Source organism: Mustela putorius, unplaced genomic scaffold, assembly GCF_011764305.1.
Source record: "Mustela putorius furo isolate JIRA1106 unplaced genomic scaffold, ASM1176430v1.1 tig00000430_pilon_pilon_pilon, whole genome shotgun sequence".
NCBI lineage: Eukaryota > Metazoa > Chordata > Mammalia > Carnivora > Mustelidae > Mustela > Mustela putorius.
This window is the reverse complement of record NW_025421377.1, coordinates 20254985-20272205: the sequence shown is the minus strand read 5'-3', so window position 1 is coordinate 20272205 and position 17221 is coordinate 20254985. Positions and strand designations below refer to the sequence as shown.

Sequence of the window (17221 nt, the reverse complement as noted above, 5' to 3'; positions counted from 1 at the left end):
TTCTTTTTTATTGTACAGATCCCAGTATGTGAGCCACAGACCTCAACTTACAATAGTTACAGAGGGAGACAAAAGAGATAAATTAAACTGCTCATTTAAACTTTTCTCAGCAACCATGGATAATGTGAATTTGTGAGAAGATGTGTAGTGTAGACATGTAAAGGAAAAAGAAAAGAAAGAGGAAGTTTCTGTCCCAGCTTTTTCTGATTGCTTGTGTTTCCATGTTTCTGAAATGAGCCAAGAAAAGCTGCCCACTAAAAAGGTATAGGATAACGAAATGGATTTAATATGTATAGATTCTTAGTGTCTAGTGAAAAAAAGAAAGGGACTCTGACACTCCATTTCCAAATTACAGAAAAAGTGTTACTCTTGTTTAATTATGCGGTCCTTTCTATTCTTTCAGATGTTGGCAAAATTTTCTGTGCACCATTTTAATGTTTTGTGTTGTAATTGTTTTACGATTTAACGTCACTTAAATTTATATTTTCTGCCTCTTCTTTCCACACTGATTTGCATCATACAAAAAACTTACACAAAAGAGAAAATTCATACAGGACAAATAAGAATATTGTATTGGGGCAGTTTTGGTTAAAGTTAGCATTTTACATAACAAAATAGGATATGGCAGAAGTCATCTCAAAATGTGGTATGTGCAACTACATTATAATTAACCACGTCCATATTAAAATTTTACACCAACTGTAAATTATGGCCTAAGATAAAACTCAGTAAAACTCATGCTTGAGCCAGAGTTTGCTTTCCTTGGCTCAAATTGTTTTTTAAATTTAAATTCAATTCAGTTAACAGAATAGTCTGTTACTAGTTTCAGGGGTAGAATTTAGTGATTCATCAGTTACATATAACACCCAGTGCTACTGTCATCAAGTGCCTGCCTTAATCCCATCACCCACTCTCTCCCCTTCAGCAGCCCTCTCTTTCCTCTAGTTGAGTCTTTTATGGTTTGCCTCCCTCTGTTTTTATCTTAAATTTTGCTTCCCTTCCCCTGTGTTCATCTTTTTTGTTCCTTAGATTCCACATGTGAGTGAAATCATAATGAGTGAAATCCTGTGGTGTTTGTCTTTCTCTCACTGACCTATTTTGCTTAGGTAATATCCTCAGGTTCCATCCATGTCCTTGCAAATGGCAAGATTTTATTCTTTTGGATGGCTGAATAATAGTTATTTCATCTTGTATATATATATATATGTATATATTTATGTGTGTGTGCTTCTGTATCTATACTGTATCTTTGTTCATCTGTTGATGGAGATCTGGATTCTTTCCATATTTTGGCTTCTGTGGACATTGCTGCTATAAACATTGGAGTGCGTGTGCCCCTTTGAATCACTATTTTTGTGATCTTTTGGATAAGTACCTAGTAGTGCAATTGCTGGATCACAGGGTAGTTCTCTTTTTAAATTAAAATTTTTTTTTAATTTTTATTTTTTCATCTTTAATTAAAAAAAAAAAAGATTTTATTTATCTGTGGGAAGGAGGGAGCACAGGTAGGGGGAGTAGCAGGCAGAGGGAGAAGCAGACTCCTTGCTGAGCAAGTAGCCCAATGTGGGACTTCATCCCAGGATCTTGGGAACATGACCTGACCTGAAGGCAGACGCTTAATGCTTAACTGACAGAGCCACCCAGATATTCCCGTTTTTTTTTTTTTTTAAAGATTTTATTTATTTATTTGACAGACAGAGATTACAAGTAAGCAGTGAGAGAGGAGGAAGCAGGCTCCCTGCTGACCAGAGAGCCCAATGTGGGGCTCGATCCCAGGATGCTGGGATCATGACCTGAGCCGAAGGCAGAGGCCTTAACCCACTGAGCCACCCAGGCGCCCCAGATATTCCTGTTTTTAACTTTTTGAGGAACCTCCATACTGTTTTCCAGAGTGGCTGCACTGGTTTGCATTCCCACCAACAGGGTAAGAGGGTTCCCCTTTCCTTAAATCCTTACCCTTGTTTTGACAACAAACTGCTGACTTCGCATTGGATAAGCAGTAGAGAAGAAAATAGTACATTTCTGTGAACCAATCCATAGTAATAAAGGATAGCTGATTCTCTTCTGGTAACCAATTAGATTTTTAGCAAGATTTATTTATTTATTTTAGAGAGAGAGCTCTCACGCATGCACGAGTGGGAGGGGCATAGGGAGGAGAGAGAATCTCCAGCAGACTCTCAAGCCGAGCACAGAGGCTGCTGTTGAGCTCACGACCCTGAGATTATGACCTGAGCCAAAATCAAGAGTCAGATGCTTAATGGACTGTACCACCCAGGTGCCCCACCAATTAAATTTTTAAATAACAAATCCAATAGAAACAGAAATGCATCCAAACAGACTGTATCCAAAGATCGCTATGTAAACAGAAACTATGTTCTAAATGATATTAAACTTAGAGAAAGAATAAAACCAGTCGAACCTATCATTTATTAGCACCGAGCATGTGCTAGTTAGTAGGCTAGGTAGTTTTTGTACCTCATCTTGTTTAATCTTTTTAGTGAATTTTATGTATTTGTTTATTAAAGTCTGTAGTTTACATTAGGGTTCACTCTTTGTATTGTTCATTCTGTGGATTTTGGCAAATGAAAAACACCTTGTGTCCTCCATTATAATACCATCCAGAGTACTTTCACTGCCTTAAAAATCCCTTGTCCTTTCTGGTCACCCGGTCACCCACAGCCTCTCACTCCTCACTCTTGGCAACCATTGATCTTTTTTACTGTCTTCAGAGTTTTGTATTTCTCAATGTGTCACACAATCTGAATCATATAGTATGTAGTCTTTCCAGACTGGTTTTCTTTACTTAGCAATATGCACTTACGCTTCCTCCATGTCTTCTCATGACTGGCGATTGATTTCTTTTTATTACTGAATTAGTACTCATCATATGGATGTACCAAAATTTGTTTAGCCATTCAGTTATTGAAACACACCTTGGCTGCTTCATGTGCGGGTTTTTATATAGACATAAGTTGTCAGCTCCTTTGGGTAAATATTTAGGAGCGGGACTTCGGCATCATGTGCTAAGTCCATTTTTAGCTTTTTAAGAAACTGCCAGACTGTCTTGCAAAGTGCGTGTACTGTTTTGCCTTCTTGTTGCTTCATCTTTTAGTAGCCCTCTGATGTATGTATTTTGCATTTGCTACTTAGATAGGAAAACTGAAATTCCAAGAGGTTACATAATTTGCCCAAAGTCACACAGAAGAGGAAGGACTAGTGCTGGATTTCAAATTTGAGTTGGTCTGGTTTTAAAGTGGGTGATCTTTCTGTTACACTATGCTGTGTCTTTGAGCAAATCAAGCAGTAAGCTGGGTAGTGTCCTTTAATGGTGCATGTATATGTAGCCAGTTTCTCCTATGTATGTATGTGTGTATGTGTGTATTAATGCCTCTGAGTTTAAAGCTAGACATGAGGAAAATACTCTATTGTGTAAGCTTAAAAGCTTTCCTTATTTCCCTGGGCCAGGGAGTCACTCTTCTCCCCTCTTGTGTCACAGCTTTTAGAGGAGCAGCAAGGCCCTGTGAATATGGGCTAGAGGTAGCCATTCCTCATTACAACTTTAGCTACAGCCAAGAAGACAGTTTGCTATCATTAAACTTTGCATTGACTCCATAAAAGCACTTTAAGTAATGCAAATAATCAAAAGATTTCTGAATTCAAGGCTTTGTTTTATTTATTTATTTTTTTATTATTCTTTTTTTTTTTAAAGATTTTATTTATTTATTTGACAGAGAGAGAGATCACAAGTCGGCGGAGAGTCAGGCAGAGAGAGAGAGAGAGAGAAGCAGGCTCCCGCTGAGCAAAGAGCCCAATGCGGGACTCGATCCCAGGACACTGAGATCATGACCTGAGCCAAAGGCAGCGGCTTAATCCACTGAGCCACCCAGGCGCCCCTCAAGGCTTTGTTTTAAAAGAACTAGAACACTAGCAGCTCTCTGTTCTAGGATGGAAGGCTGGGGGGAAAAAGTCACTGGCTGTCACTTATAATTGTTTTGCCAGAAACAGCTTAACGTGACTATTACCGACTCATACTTGTAAGCTAGCTAGGCTATTTAGTCACTTAAAATTTTCAGCTCAAGACAGGGTAGTTTTGCATTGTACTTTTTTTTTTTTTTTGAAAAATTTTATTAATTTATTTGACAGAGATACAGAGAGAGAGAACACAAGCAGGAGGAGTGGGAGAGGGAGAAGCAGGCTTCCCACTGAGCAGGCAGCCTGATGCTGGCTTGATCCCAGGACTCTGGGATCATGACCTAAGCCAAAGGCAGACACTTAACAACTGAGCCACCGAGGCGTTCTGCATTGTACTTGTAACGTGGGATCTGAAATATTCCTCATTCTCAACACGGACACAAATCCAGATGGACTTGTATCTCATTTAACAGATCATGACAACATACAGTGTACTTGTTGGGGCCTAGTGACAGGCAGAGATGGTCGGCGGGGACAGGAGGCTTGGCCAGACTGTGTACACTGATACTACAGGGTTTGAGGCCCAGCCTTGTCTTCTACCTAGTATCATCTTGAAGCATGATGTGGAGACCGTTCCCCCATTGGGAATAATATTTTCTATAAGGTAATACACATTTCAGCCAGATTGTATTCTGAAAAGTATCTAGTAAAACTCCCTATTATCAAAGCATAATTCTTTTTCTCTCTTCTTCTGCCAGCAGTTCCAACAAGAGTAGTCACACCAGCTTTTAAACAGGGTGCAGAATGTCTACTCAAGGGGCACCTGGGTGGCTCAGTCAGTTATGCATCTGCCTTTGACTCTGGTCCTGCTATCAAGCCCCACGTCGGGCTCCCTGTTCGGTGAGGAGTCTGCTTCTCTCTCTCCCTCTGCTCCTCTCCCTGCTCATGCTCTCTCTGTCACTCTCTTGTGCTCTCTTTCTCAAATAAATATATTAATTTAAAAATAATCTTCTTCAAGGGGAAGTACAATTTGTTACACCCTGGAGAAATAGCTTAAGAAGATTAAGAAGAGTTTGACACTTGTTCTCACCAATAATATGATCTGGTTAATTTGGGAAATGTATTTTATACTACAGTTTGGATAAGTTTAGAAGGACTGTGCTTTGTTGATGGTCCTTTGTTTAGGAAGCTCATATAATTTTTCACCTGTTGGTTGAAGTTCTAGGAGAATATTTCTCTGGCTGCCCCTTGTAGAATTGTCTGGAATTCTCTCAGGGAGGACACAGGTTGAGGGGAAGGAATGAAATTGTTGAATATGAAAACAGGCGAAGTTCTTGGAAATTTTATGAAAATTTGGGAGCTATAATCTGTTTAGAACTTACGATGATATGCTCAGTACTAAAAACTACACACCGTGCTGTCTCAAACTCACAAAATGTTTTGAGATAATAAATACCTACTTCCTTATTTCATCGTCATTTTCTTAAAAGGCAACAACAGACTGCAAAAGTTTCTGGGATCTGTTTTATTAGTAAAACTAAAAGCATCTGGGAAGATAGAATAGGAATAAATAGGTCATGTGTATATGTCTTAATTTTTCCATTTTTTTACACAGCACCAACTCATGCATTTATGCTAAAAGGTCATAAAAAAACAAGTGTCAGTCTAGTTTTCAGAGCACCTCAGCCCCATTCTTTCCTTGTCTCTGGATCTATTTCATTCTGTTTTTTTTTTTTTTTTTTTACTAGGTCTGGACCCTTTGCTTCTGTTCTTTGTGCTTTTGAATGATCTTGGTTTCCCCATCTTCACACCTTTGTGTTCCTATATAAGACTGTGGCTTGTGTTCAGTCCTGTAGTTTTTTGGGCTCTGGGCTGCTTCGGATGGGATGTTTATATCCCCCTGGCACGTAAGACACAACCAACTCTACTTACACTCTAACTTCTCCCCAGGAAGAATGCAGACCTTGGAAATTTTATTTCTTCCATACTGACACAAATCAAAGGGCCTCATTAGGTAATTTTTTGTTGTTCTAATCAATGGCTAGTAACCATATCTTTTTTAAAACGAGGAGAAGCTTCAAATTTATGTTGAAAAGTTTTATGGTAATAATTGACTCCCAACACAGACACTTCAGAGAAACATCAAAGTTTTAAAAATTCTAAACATTAGAGTTACTGAAATCAGTGGGGAAAACAATACTACTGTAATATTTAACCAGATATTTTCCAAGGTAATGATTTTGTTTTCCTTGGATAAGTATCTAGCAGTGGAATTACCGGATCATATAGTATTTTTGTTTTTAATATTTTTTAAAGCAGTCTCTATGCTTTGTGTGGAGCCCAGTGTGGGCATGAACTTATGATCCCAAGATCAAGACCTGAGCTGAGATCAAGAATTGGACACTTAACCACTGGGCCATCCAGGCATCCCTCTGTTTTAAATTTTTTGAGAAGCCTCCCTACTGTTTTCCTAGTGGCTGCACCAATCTACATTCCTTCTAACAGTACACAAATGTTCCCTTTTCTTTATACCCCCTCCAACACTTGTTATTTTTTGTCTTTTTGATAATAGCCATTCAAACGGTTGTGAAGTGATATCTCATTTGTGGTTTTGATCAGTTTTGTTGAGCAAGTTTTATGTACCCATTGATCATTTTAAAAAAAGATTTTATTTATTTATTTGACAGAGATCACAAGTAGGCAGAGAGAGGGGAGGAAGCAGGCTCCCTGCTTTGCAGAGAGCCTGATGTGGGGCTCGATCCCAGGACCCCAGGATCATGACCTGAGCCGAAGGCAGAGGCTTTAACCCACTGAGCCACCCAGGTGCCCGCATTGATCATTTTTATGTCTTTTTCAGAAAAATGTCTTTTCAGTTCCTCTGCCCATTTTTAAATCAGATTTTTTTTTCTCCATTAAGTTGTATAAATTCTTTATGTGTTTTGGATATTAACCCCTTACCAGATACATGATTTGTCAATATTTTCTCTCAGCCATAGGTTACCTTTTCACTTGTTGATGATTTCATTTCCTCTGCAGCTTTTTAATTTGATGTAGTATCACTTGTTTAGTTTTGCTTTTGATATCAAATCCAAAAAAATTCTTGCCAAGAGCAGTGGCAGAGAGCTTACTGCCTATGTTTTCTTCCAGGAGCTTTATGGTCTCAGGTCTTGGTTCGTCTTTAATCCATTCCTAGTTGATTTTTGTGTGTGCGGTAAGATAGTGCTCCAGTTTCATTCTTTTGCGTATAAAAGAATTTGTTCTTCCAACGCTATTTTTTGAAAAGAATACCCTTACCCTATTGTATATTCTTGGCTCCTTTGTCCTAAGTTAATTGACCATATATGTGCGAGTTTATTTCTGGGTTCTCTCTTTTGTTGATTTTTGTGTCTGTTTTTGTGCCACTACTGTGTTGTCTTGATTAGTATAACTTTGTAATACAGTTTGAAATCAGAAATTGTGATGCCCCTAGCTTTGTTTTTCTTTCTCAAGGTTGGTTGGATCTTCAGAGTCTTTTTTGGTTCCATACAGATTATAGCATTGTTTTTTCTATTTCCGTGAAAAATGCTACTGGAATTTTGACAAAGATTGTATTGAGTCTGCAGATTGCTTTGGGTAGGATAGACATCTTAACAATACAAATTTTCCCAACCCATGAGCAGGGCGTATCTTTTCAATTATTTGTGCCTCCTTCAGTTTCTTTTATCAGTGTCTTACAATTTTCAGTGTATCATTATTTTACCTCCTTGTTAAATTTGTTCCTAGGTACTTTATTATTTCTGATGCAATTGTAAATTGAATTGCTTTCTTAATTTCTCTTTCTGGTAGTTCTGAGATGTAGACTAGTAGAACTAGTCTCTACTAGTCTGAGATGAGACTGAAGGAACAAATTAAGTGAGAAAACTGGGGGTCTTTTATTGTCAGTCTGGGAAGCATCAGGCAAATGGCATTTGGATTGGAATGTATTTTTAAGTTAAGACTTAAGTAAAGATTAAATTAATCTAAGTAAATCAGTCACTTTGTTTAAAAGATTAAAAAAAACCCCAGTGTTCAGAGATACTGAGTATCCTACCCAGGTCATTGGCTAATTAGTGGCAGGGTTGACAAGAATGCAGATGTTTATTTTCACCCTTCTCGGAATCTTCAGTGGTAAGGGTTTTCCAGATATGCACAATGAAAATAGATTGCCATTTGAAGTCTTTATTAGTTGACAAAAAATCTGAATAAAATCATCAGAGTTCTCAGTAGTAGTAACACAAAGTAAAGATACCTCTACATTCCAAATTAACATTATCTGTCTATACCAAGTAGGTAGTTTTTATTCTTATGTTGACTAAAGTCAGGGTTTAATTTCAGAGACAATTTTGCACATGTGACATCAGGGCAGTAGTTTGGTTTGCTTTAAAACACATTTAAATAGATGGTTAAAAGTTTTAGAAAATATTCTGCTGAATACATTAAATTAATGTGAATTAATTGAATTAGTAAGATAATATTAATTGAATTCATACAAAAATATGACAACAGCTATGTGAACATACACAAAAAGTCTTCTTGTGATTTACAGAGACTAGAATGAAGTACATTGGATCCAGATTAATTTACAAATACAATAAATATCAACCACAAAGCCTAAACAATTATATGCTCTCAGATATGTAGTGCCAGAGACCTGATTTGTGTTTGGCTGCCAGATTTTGTGTTCGCTCACTTCAGATCTTCACTTCACATCAACTTTCCTCCTCCTTGGTTCACAATTTGTGGAATAGAATTGGATTTCAAGTTTTAAGATGATTGTTTAAAGGACTTTGTCTCTAGTAACACCATGATAGGTCTATCTAGATTTACATGTTTTTGTTTACTTGAGAGACCTAATTTTATCCCTTTATATTTGTGGGATTAGACAATTCAGGTGGGTTCTCACTTCAGGTACAGAGTAGTGACCTTAAGGTTTGCAACATTTAGGGAAAAATAAATAGTTCTCAATCCATATAATTTTTGCTGTTTAGCTATTATCTTCCCTCCCCTCAGTGGGCTATCTCTGTAGGTTCCACAAAGTGATCTTAAATTATGGTTATGCACCTGTTTTGTGGGATAGAGGTGGTTTTTCACGTTAATAAGTCATGTGAGGTAAATCGATTCAAAGAGTAGTGATAGTGCTTTAAATTTGAGGAATATTGTAATTTCACTTTGAGATTGGTGGTAAAAGTAAAGGTGGTAGTTCTGCACTCATAAATCATATCTGACAACAGAACGCTTCATAATGTACCATGTACTATTTCTTTGGTGGAACACCAGAAATGTACTTTAGTATCTCATAAAGATATTGCCAGAATTGAGAATTTGCATTTGGGATGGAAGGTGAGGTTGTTTGTTCAACAGTAGTATTTTGAGTAGTGGCCGGAGTGGTAATTTCGATTGTGGGTGCAGCTGTAGTTTGGTTAATTTCAGGTGTAGAACTGGTTGGGGAAGGATTAGGTGTGGTATCTTGGGCAGCTGTGGTGCCCAGTGGAGTTGAGGAAGGTTCTGGTGCTGGTGTAGGTAGGGAAGATGTAGGGGGGGCAGCTGTGGTGCCCAGTGGAGTTGAGGAAGGTTCTGGTGCTGATGTAGGTAGGGAAGATGTAGGGGGGGCAGCTGTGGTGCCCAGTGGAGTTGAGGAAGGTTCTGGTGCTGATGTAGGTAGGGAAGATGTAGGGGGGGCAGCTGTGGTGCCCAGTGGAGTTGAGGAAGGTTCTGGTGCTGATGTAGGTAGGGAAGATGTAGGGGGGGCAGCTGTGGTGTCCAGTGGAGTTGAGGAAGGTTCTGGTGCTGATGTAGGTAGGGAAGATGTAGGGGGGGCAGCTGTGGTGTCTGGCAAAGCTGGGGAAGGTTGTGGTGATGGGGTAGCTGCAGGGGAGCTCGTGTTAGCTTGTCCTACCGATGTGGTTGTAGCAATAAGTGGAGTCATACCTGGAGATGTGGGACTGAAAGATGTGGTTTGAGTGTTAGCCGCTGAGGTGGTAGCCGCTGAGGTGTTACTGTCCACACTGCTACTTTTCACTGGACACTTAAATGGCGGGGGACGTTTTGGCTTTGGCTTTCTCCTTTTTGTATATAAAGGCTTTGGGAATTTGTATGGAACAGAAATTAAATGCCTTTTAATTAATATATTCCAGTTAGGTGGAAATTTTGAATGCAGTAGTAGTTGGCGGTCTAATGTAAGTTGTTGGACATCATTCTTTTTGTGATGTATTTTCCATGGCTGCTTTTGACCTTCACTGAGCTGTGGAAAGAAAGAAAATGCAAGAGCTGAAAACATCCATTATCAACTAGGAGATGCTTGTGGAATGTTGGGTGGGCAGTATTTGTGGAGTTTTGGGAATGGAACTCGGATTGCAGTGGGTTGATTGATTATTCTAATTTTGCCAAATCTCAAGAGCAAATTGCTATTGAAGAGTTTCATTTTGTTAAGCATTTATTTCTGAGCTAGCTACAGTGGATGTATTCCTGTGGGTTCAAGCTTGGAGGATTAACCAGATCTGCTCTTTGTGTTTATAGTTTCTCTCTTCTTCCACTGTAGAAAGCGATCAGGTTACTGCCTGAGGACTGAGCAAAAAGGGTACCCTGTTTGCTGCACTCTAGACTCATGAAACTTCTGTCAGAGACATTCAGCTGAGATCAAGGAGTCTTTTCTGAATCACACCTTTCACATCGCCATCATCAAAAAAAAGGAAAACAACAAAATCCTAAACAAACAACTTACCAAATACCCTACTTCACCTTTATATCCTCCACATTGAAGAAAATTTAGTTTTTAGCTTTTTTAAATTGGAAAAAGAACTTTGGTTATTCGTATTTAGTTTATTTATTTAAAATAGGCTCTACACCCAACTTGGGGCTTGAACTCAGAACCCCAAGTTCCTGAGTCACAAGCTTTACCAACTGAGCCAGCCAGGCGTCCTGGCCACTACCTTTTAATTGTATCGTTATAAAAATTATAATTACAGAAACAGATGTATCAATCCTATGATATTATAGGAAAATATTGCATGTTTATGCATTTTGTCTGGAGGAGACCTATAGCTTTCATGATTTCTCAAAGATACTCACATCTGAAAATAGCACTGATTTACTCCATTTCCCCAACAAATACTTGATCTTTTTTTTCCAGTACGCCTGAATGGCTTTCTGGCCTATCCTTGGCAACTTATACTAATCAGGTATTCTCTACCTATCTCACAGGTTGCCTCATAGTTCTTCTTGATACTAAATGGATTTTTTTTTTCTGGGGGGGTGGGGTCCATTCTTAACAGAACTGAGATTTGTTTTTTTTAGGTATTCATTCTTGGTCCAAATTTTGTATTTTGGCAGCACATAGAAGATCCTGGCGATGTTCAAAATTTGAAAATATTTACCATGTCATTTGGGTTTTATATTCTGCAACATTAGCATTCTTACTTCTTGACATTATTTGACTTAGAGTACCATAACTGTTTCAATATCTTGTCTCTAAACATACTGTAATTTATCTATATTCTTTTTTCCTGCATTTCATCTCATACTGAATTTTAAATGATCAGTTACATTAATTTAAATTAGAGAAAAGAAATATAACATAAGGATAAGGGGGCACACTCAGAGTTCCAAGCAAGTATGGGTTATTTTTTACCTTCTGATAACTTCCATATAAACCCTTTTGAGACCACCTAATAGATAAATCATTCCAGTCCCCCACTAAGGCTTGGCATAGGCAAAGGTGACAACCTTTGAGAGACTGGCAGTTGTCCAGCTAAGATAACTTCCTCAGAGACTAATATACATAGCCTTAAAAATAACTTTGGAAAGAATAATCTTTTAAAAAAATTACATTATCCAGGACATTTCAGTTCATAACTGTGAATGTTCATGTATTAAAATATTGGCTTATGATCCACATAACTGGTATTTTTGCAAAGCTGTCTTATAAGTGGGCATAGAATTCCAGATTAATACTGAGTGACTTTTGGCAAATCACCTAATTTCACTAGATCTCAGTGTACTCATTCCTGAAGTGATTCAGATTAAATTAAATTGCAGATCCGAAGTCTAACTCTATGACTTCTTTGCTTTCAAACTATTTCCAATAATTAACTCCTGTTCATTCCCTTAATCAGATGATTAGCTTCATGAGGGTGGGGGTTTTGTTTTGTTAATCTCTGTATGCCCAATACCTAAAATTATGTCTGGCTCATAATAGGCACCCACTAGATATTTGCTGAATGAACAAATTCATAGAATTGATAATAAAAAAGCTAAATTTCTCATCAAATAAAATCTTAACATTTATAAGTGTTTGTTATGTGAAAAAGTGTCAGCTCTTTTAATTTAGATGACCAAAATATATCTGTGATCTCTTGATGAAGACAAATTAATTAAAATCTTACTAGCTTTAAAGTTAGCTTAGCAGACAACATGTATTAAATGGCCAGTTTGACTAGTTTACTTAAAATATATTGGCTAATAATTATGATTGGCAGTTATGGATAGCTCTGACAGAACTTTTTGATTAGAATTGGGATTAAGGAAGTTTGAGAGTGGGTGGTGTTGGAAATGCCTCTGAGAGTTTGAGTTTAGATTGAAGGATGGAAGTAGTTATAATAAATATAGGTAAGCCAGGAAGAGCATATTTAATATATCCTCATTTGCTTGTTCACATCTGTCATTTATCTTTGTAAAAAAGTCCTTATACTTTTTTGTGCACTTACTTTGTGTCAGGCCCTATTTTAAGTGGTTTACAAATACACATTTTCTTAATTCCTTAGCAACACCAGACGGTCAGTACTATTATTATCCTCATTATAAAGATGAAAGAACTGAATCCCAAGGAGATTAAATTTTAGGAGAATATATAACAATTTTAGGAGAATATTTATGACAATTTATAACAATTATAAAATTTATAACAATTTAGTCTCCTAAATTATATATTTATGTTATAAATATATAACAATTTTACAGTCATGATTTTTACATCTGTACTCAGTTTTATAGTTTATAAATACACATGGTGCTTATTATTCTTCAGCAGCTTTGTGAGGCATTTACTGTTACTACTTTTTCCCTGTTGGGGCCCTGTAGATAAATTATAGTTCAAGATTTATCTGGATGTTCAGATGATGAGCATAAGCCGACATTTTCTGAGCACCATTAGAGTGCACTTTTTGCTATAACCATGGAAATCAGTGCTAGGGTCTGGGCAAAGCCCAAGATAGATAGATAGATAGATAGATAGATAGATTTTTGTGGGGGTATGGATATTATGTGGTAAGTGGGGAATAGGAGATTACCCAAGAGTAATTCTGTCTACTTTAGCAGTTCTCCTGCCTTCTCTATTTTTTATAGTCATAGTATTCTGAAGCTATTCAGTCTCACTTAATAAATCTACATGTCACTTCTTAACCCTCCCTTCAAATTTGTCAAAATAAAAGTGAACATGTACATATAGGTATATAGCCTTAGATATAAATATGGTTCTTTATTATATCATGTATCCTCTTGAGTCACTGCTGATTTTAATTTTACCTCCCCAGTAGACCCTGAAAGGTTGTTTTTTTTTTAATCCTATTTATTTATTTGAGACAGAGAGCACATGAGTGGGAGAGGGGCAGAGGGAGGGAGAGCAGCAGAGGAAGAGGGAGAACAAACTCCCCACTGAGCAGGAAGTGCGCTGCCGGTCTCAGTCCCAGGACCCTGGGATCATGACCTGAGCTGAAGGCAGATGCTTAAGGACTGAGCCACCCAGGTGTCCCAGACCCTAAGTATTTTATTTTATCTTATTTTATTTTAAAGATTTTATTTATTTATTTGAGAGAGAGACAGTGAGAGAGAACATGAGCGAGGAGGTCAGAGGGAGAAGCAGACTCCCCTTGGAGCTGGGAGCCTGATATGGGACTCGATCCCGGGACTCCAGGATCATGACCTGAGCCGAAGGCAGTCGTCCAACCAACTGAGCCACCCAGGCGCCCCAGACCCTAAGTATTTTAAAGGTAGGGTCCATTTTTGTAATCTTTTCCTGGTTTTGGAAACTGGACTTTCCTGTCCCCTTTTGTGCTTCCTTCATTTTCCCTATCCATATCCAAACTACCTACCTTTTTTCTCCAGGTGATCCTATAAGGTTCCATGGCTTCGGTAGCTTTAAAATATAAACTTCACTCTTAAACTTCTTTTTGAACTTCACTTGTCTCTTGACATCTAGTTGTAGAAGTCTAAGAGCCATTTCACATTTAACTTACCTAAAGCAGAACTCTAAAGTTCATTCCCTTTTTCACTATACACCTAAGCAGCATAAGTTATGGTAGATTTAATCACCAAACTACATCTTAAGTCCACCCTAATATTTTGTTTTAATTGCTCATATTTAGTGCAAGATACTGTCATCTTTTATCTGGACCACTGCCTTAGCTTCTTGCCTGGTTTCTCTTAGTTTTTGTAACCTGAAATTTGTTTTCTCCCCAGGACCCAGGGTCCAGTCCTTCCCCCGTGGGAAGTATTAGTTCCCCTGTGTGTCCTTCCCCTGTGTGTATCAGTTCTTCCTGATCAACAGTCATCCTGAGGCTTCCGGATATACTGAAAATGAAATCCATGTTCTACACCAGTGAGGCCTTATGTGATCCATTTTTTGCATTTCTGTCTTATCTCATCACACCCATGGTGAAGTGAGTGCTGTGGAAATATTAACATGAATGGAATGAATCGTTTCCTTGTGCTTTAATTAGCTGTTTTCTTATGTTTCACAGAAAACAGAATATATTAAGTGTCTTGGAAATAGGAATTGCACATACTTTTCAAGTCTCAAGTATATATACTAAATGTTATTGATACGTAAGAATAACAGTTATTTGGGTGGATACTTACTGAGAAGTAAGCACTCAGTGTGCAGATGCACACCAGCAGTGTCAGAGGCTTCATCTTTTTCTGTTGATTCTTGGGAAAAGCAGAAAAGTTGCTCACTGTTAGTTACGATATTGTGAGAGGTGGGATGCATTTTGATTAATGACTTAGCTTTGTTAGAAAGTACAGTTTAAAAGACGGCAGTGGTTTCTGACAATTATGTGTATATTTTTCACTCCATAGTGGTAAGGCAAAATTACTTCAAACTAAAACAAATTCTTTAAGAGAAAGCAATGGAGGAGAGTCAAGAATTACTGTTATGACTAGTTTGTAGTATGGACATTTTTCCCTGATAGTGAAGATTGCCTGGGAAGGGCAGGATCTTAGGAAGTTTAACAGGAGAAAGAAATATTTTCCTTCCTATTTCAATTCTAATTCTAGAAACTTCCCTGTTTAAAGAACCATTTTACAAATTATTTGATATTTATTGAGCAGCAAATGTTCATGATCTTGTAAATGTTCTATGATGTTCTTTTAAGCAAGAAAAGTGTTCCTTATCTCTGTGTTACAAGGCTGATACTGGGGACCAAGGACCATACCAAAGGGACTCTTTCCCAAACTACCTTCCACTGAAGATTTTGCTATTTTATACCCATTCTAAAGGGTGGAATTATGTTTTACTCATTTTTATATCATCACAGTCCATACAGAGTACAGATTTAATCAATTAAAATGCTTCCAAAAATAACTATTCTTGGCTTTAGGCTATAGGAGGGGAGAGTAAGGGAAGGACATGGCCTTCTATTTTTCTTATTTTGATCCTGTATACCATATGTACATATCAGTTTGATTTCAGAAAACAGAGGTAAAATCATTATTTAGAATGCATACTGTTACGGCAAGTAAATTTGTGTGCACACATCAATGTAGTGTCCTGTCAGATCAGACACATCTCACAATAGAGCCCTACCATTTATCACACTGGTGTCACAGTCAGTCATTCTTGGTTGAAATCGCAGCTCTGCCACTTACTACGTGACTTTGAGTGAGTTGCAAACCTGCATTTTAAGGTCGTACTGAAGATTGACTGGAATAATATATATTACAGATTGTCCTGGGCACAGTGGTCCATGATAAAGGCTTAGTGGTGGTAATTACTATAGTACCAGTATACCAAGAAGAAAACCATCTGGCCCAGTTAGAGAAAGGAATGTTAATATTACATAACAGATTCGTAATATCCTGTCAGTTTCTTTTCAAGATTAAAAAAATATTCACTGATTATATTTTCTTCTGATAACATATGAGTTGAGTCTGTTATCACATAGTTTAGCAGTTCACAAGAAGAGAATAACTATTACAGCACCTGGTGCCATTAGTCAATATATGCATATAACCTGAAAGCTGCTTGATATGTTGGTCCCCGATATATCTAAAATATTCATATACCTGGCCTGGTGGGATCTTTCTTCTTAGGATGTTCGATCCAACTGGTGGCCTTCAGCTGATCTTTTTAGGATGGCAACTGGAAGCAAAGGAGGAGAAAGCACAAGAGAATTTTCAGGTTTTATAGCTCTTCAATTGAGTTTTTTTTGAAATAGGAAATTTATTGGATTTGAGATAAGGTCACTTCTGTCAAGGAATTTGATTTCAGAGACAAAGAGAGGATAGTTGTAATTTGCGGGGTTAACAGCAGTCCTTTGTGTATCAGTTCTTCCTGATCAATATGGTAACAATAAGAGCTCAGTGAATAATTTACTTGATTGATGAGAATTACGATACTGAATGATGACACTTAAGAAGACTTGGACAGCTTTGGCCCAGGTCTTTCCAGCAGGAACAGCTCTTACACATTTTCCTGTTGGCTTCTCAAAGTAAGCTGAGTGCCTTCTGACAGTTTCATGTAATGGAGCACCCCTTTCCCTCTGTCAAAAAGTATGATTTAGCTAAGGTCAGAGGATTAGAGAGAATAGCAAGATGCTAAATACCGGTAAAGAACAATTGTTTCAGAGCTGAAAGATAAACATTGACTTCTTTCATGTGAGCAGTTTTGAAATTTTGTCTTTTTATTTTGAGAAAACTTCAAATATTCAGGAAAGTGAGGACAGTAGTAAAATGTACAACCATACACCACTTCTTTAGAATTCTGTTTTTAACCTTTTGCTATAGATGCTAAATTGATTGTTCTACTGTAACTGACTATAATTTTCAGGTAAATTACAGAACCCATGAGAGCTAATCTCTATAAATATTTCATTAATAATATTTCTTTAAATAGTTAACTCCAGAAAAACCTTTCTCTTATAACACAACAACCATAACATCTAACAACTTTGATAATTCACAAATAACCTAAGACTCAGTCCATATGTGAATTTCTTGAATTTTGCCGAAAGTATTTTTAGTTGTTTTGTTCTAACCAGTACTCAGATAAAGACTATGCTACATTTACTTCTTTTATCTG

At 37.4% G+C, this 17221-nt stretch overlaps 1 protein-coding gene across 1 annotated transcript; it reads right to left on the bottom strand.

Annotated features, from left to right (window-relative positions):
* Positions 1–8093: 8093 nt before the first annotated feature.
* MUC7 (mucin 7, secreted) lies at positions 8094–16346 on the bottom strand. Its single transcript, XM_045079838.1, has 3 exons — positions 16207–16346; positions 14782–14850; positions 8094–10171 (listed from the first exon to the last, which is right to left on the bottom strand). The coding sequence occupies exons 2-3, from the start codon at positions 14833–14835 to the stop codon at positions 9185–9187; spliced, it is 1041 nt and encodes a 346-aa protein (XP_044935773.1). The 5' UTR covers positions 14836–14850; positions 16207–16346; the 3' UTR covers positions 8094–9184.
* Between the last annotated feature and the right edge of the window lie 875 nt (positions 16347–17221).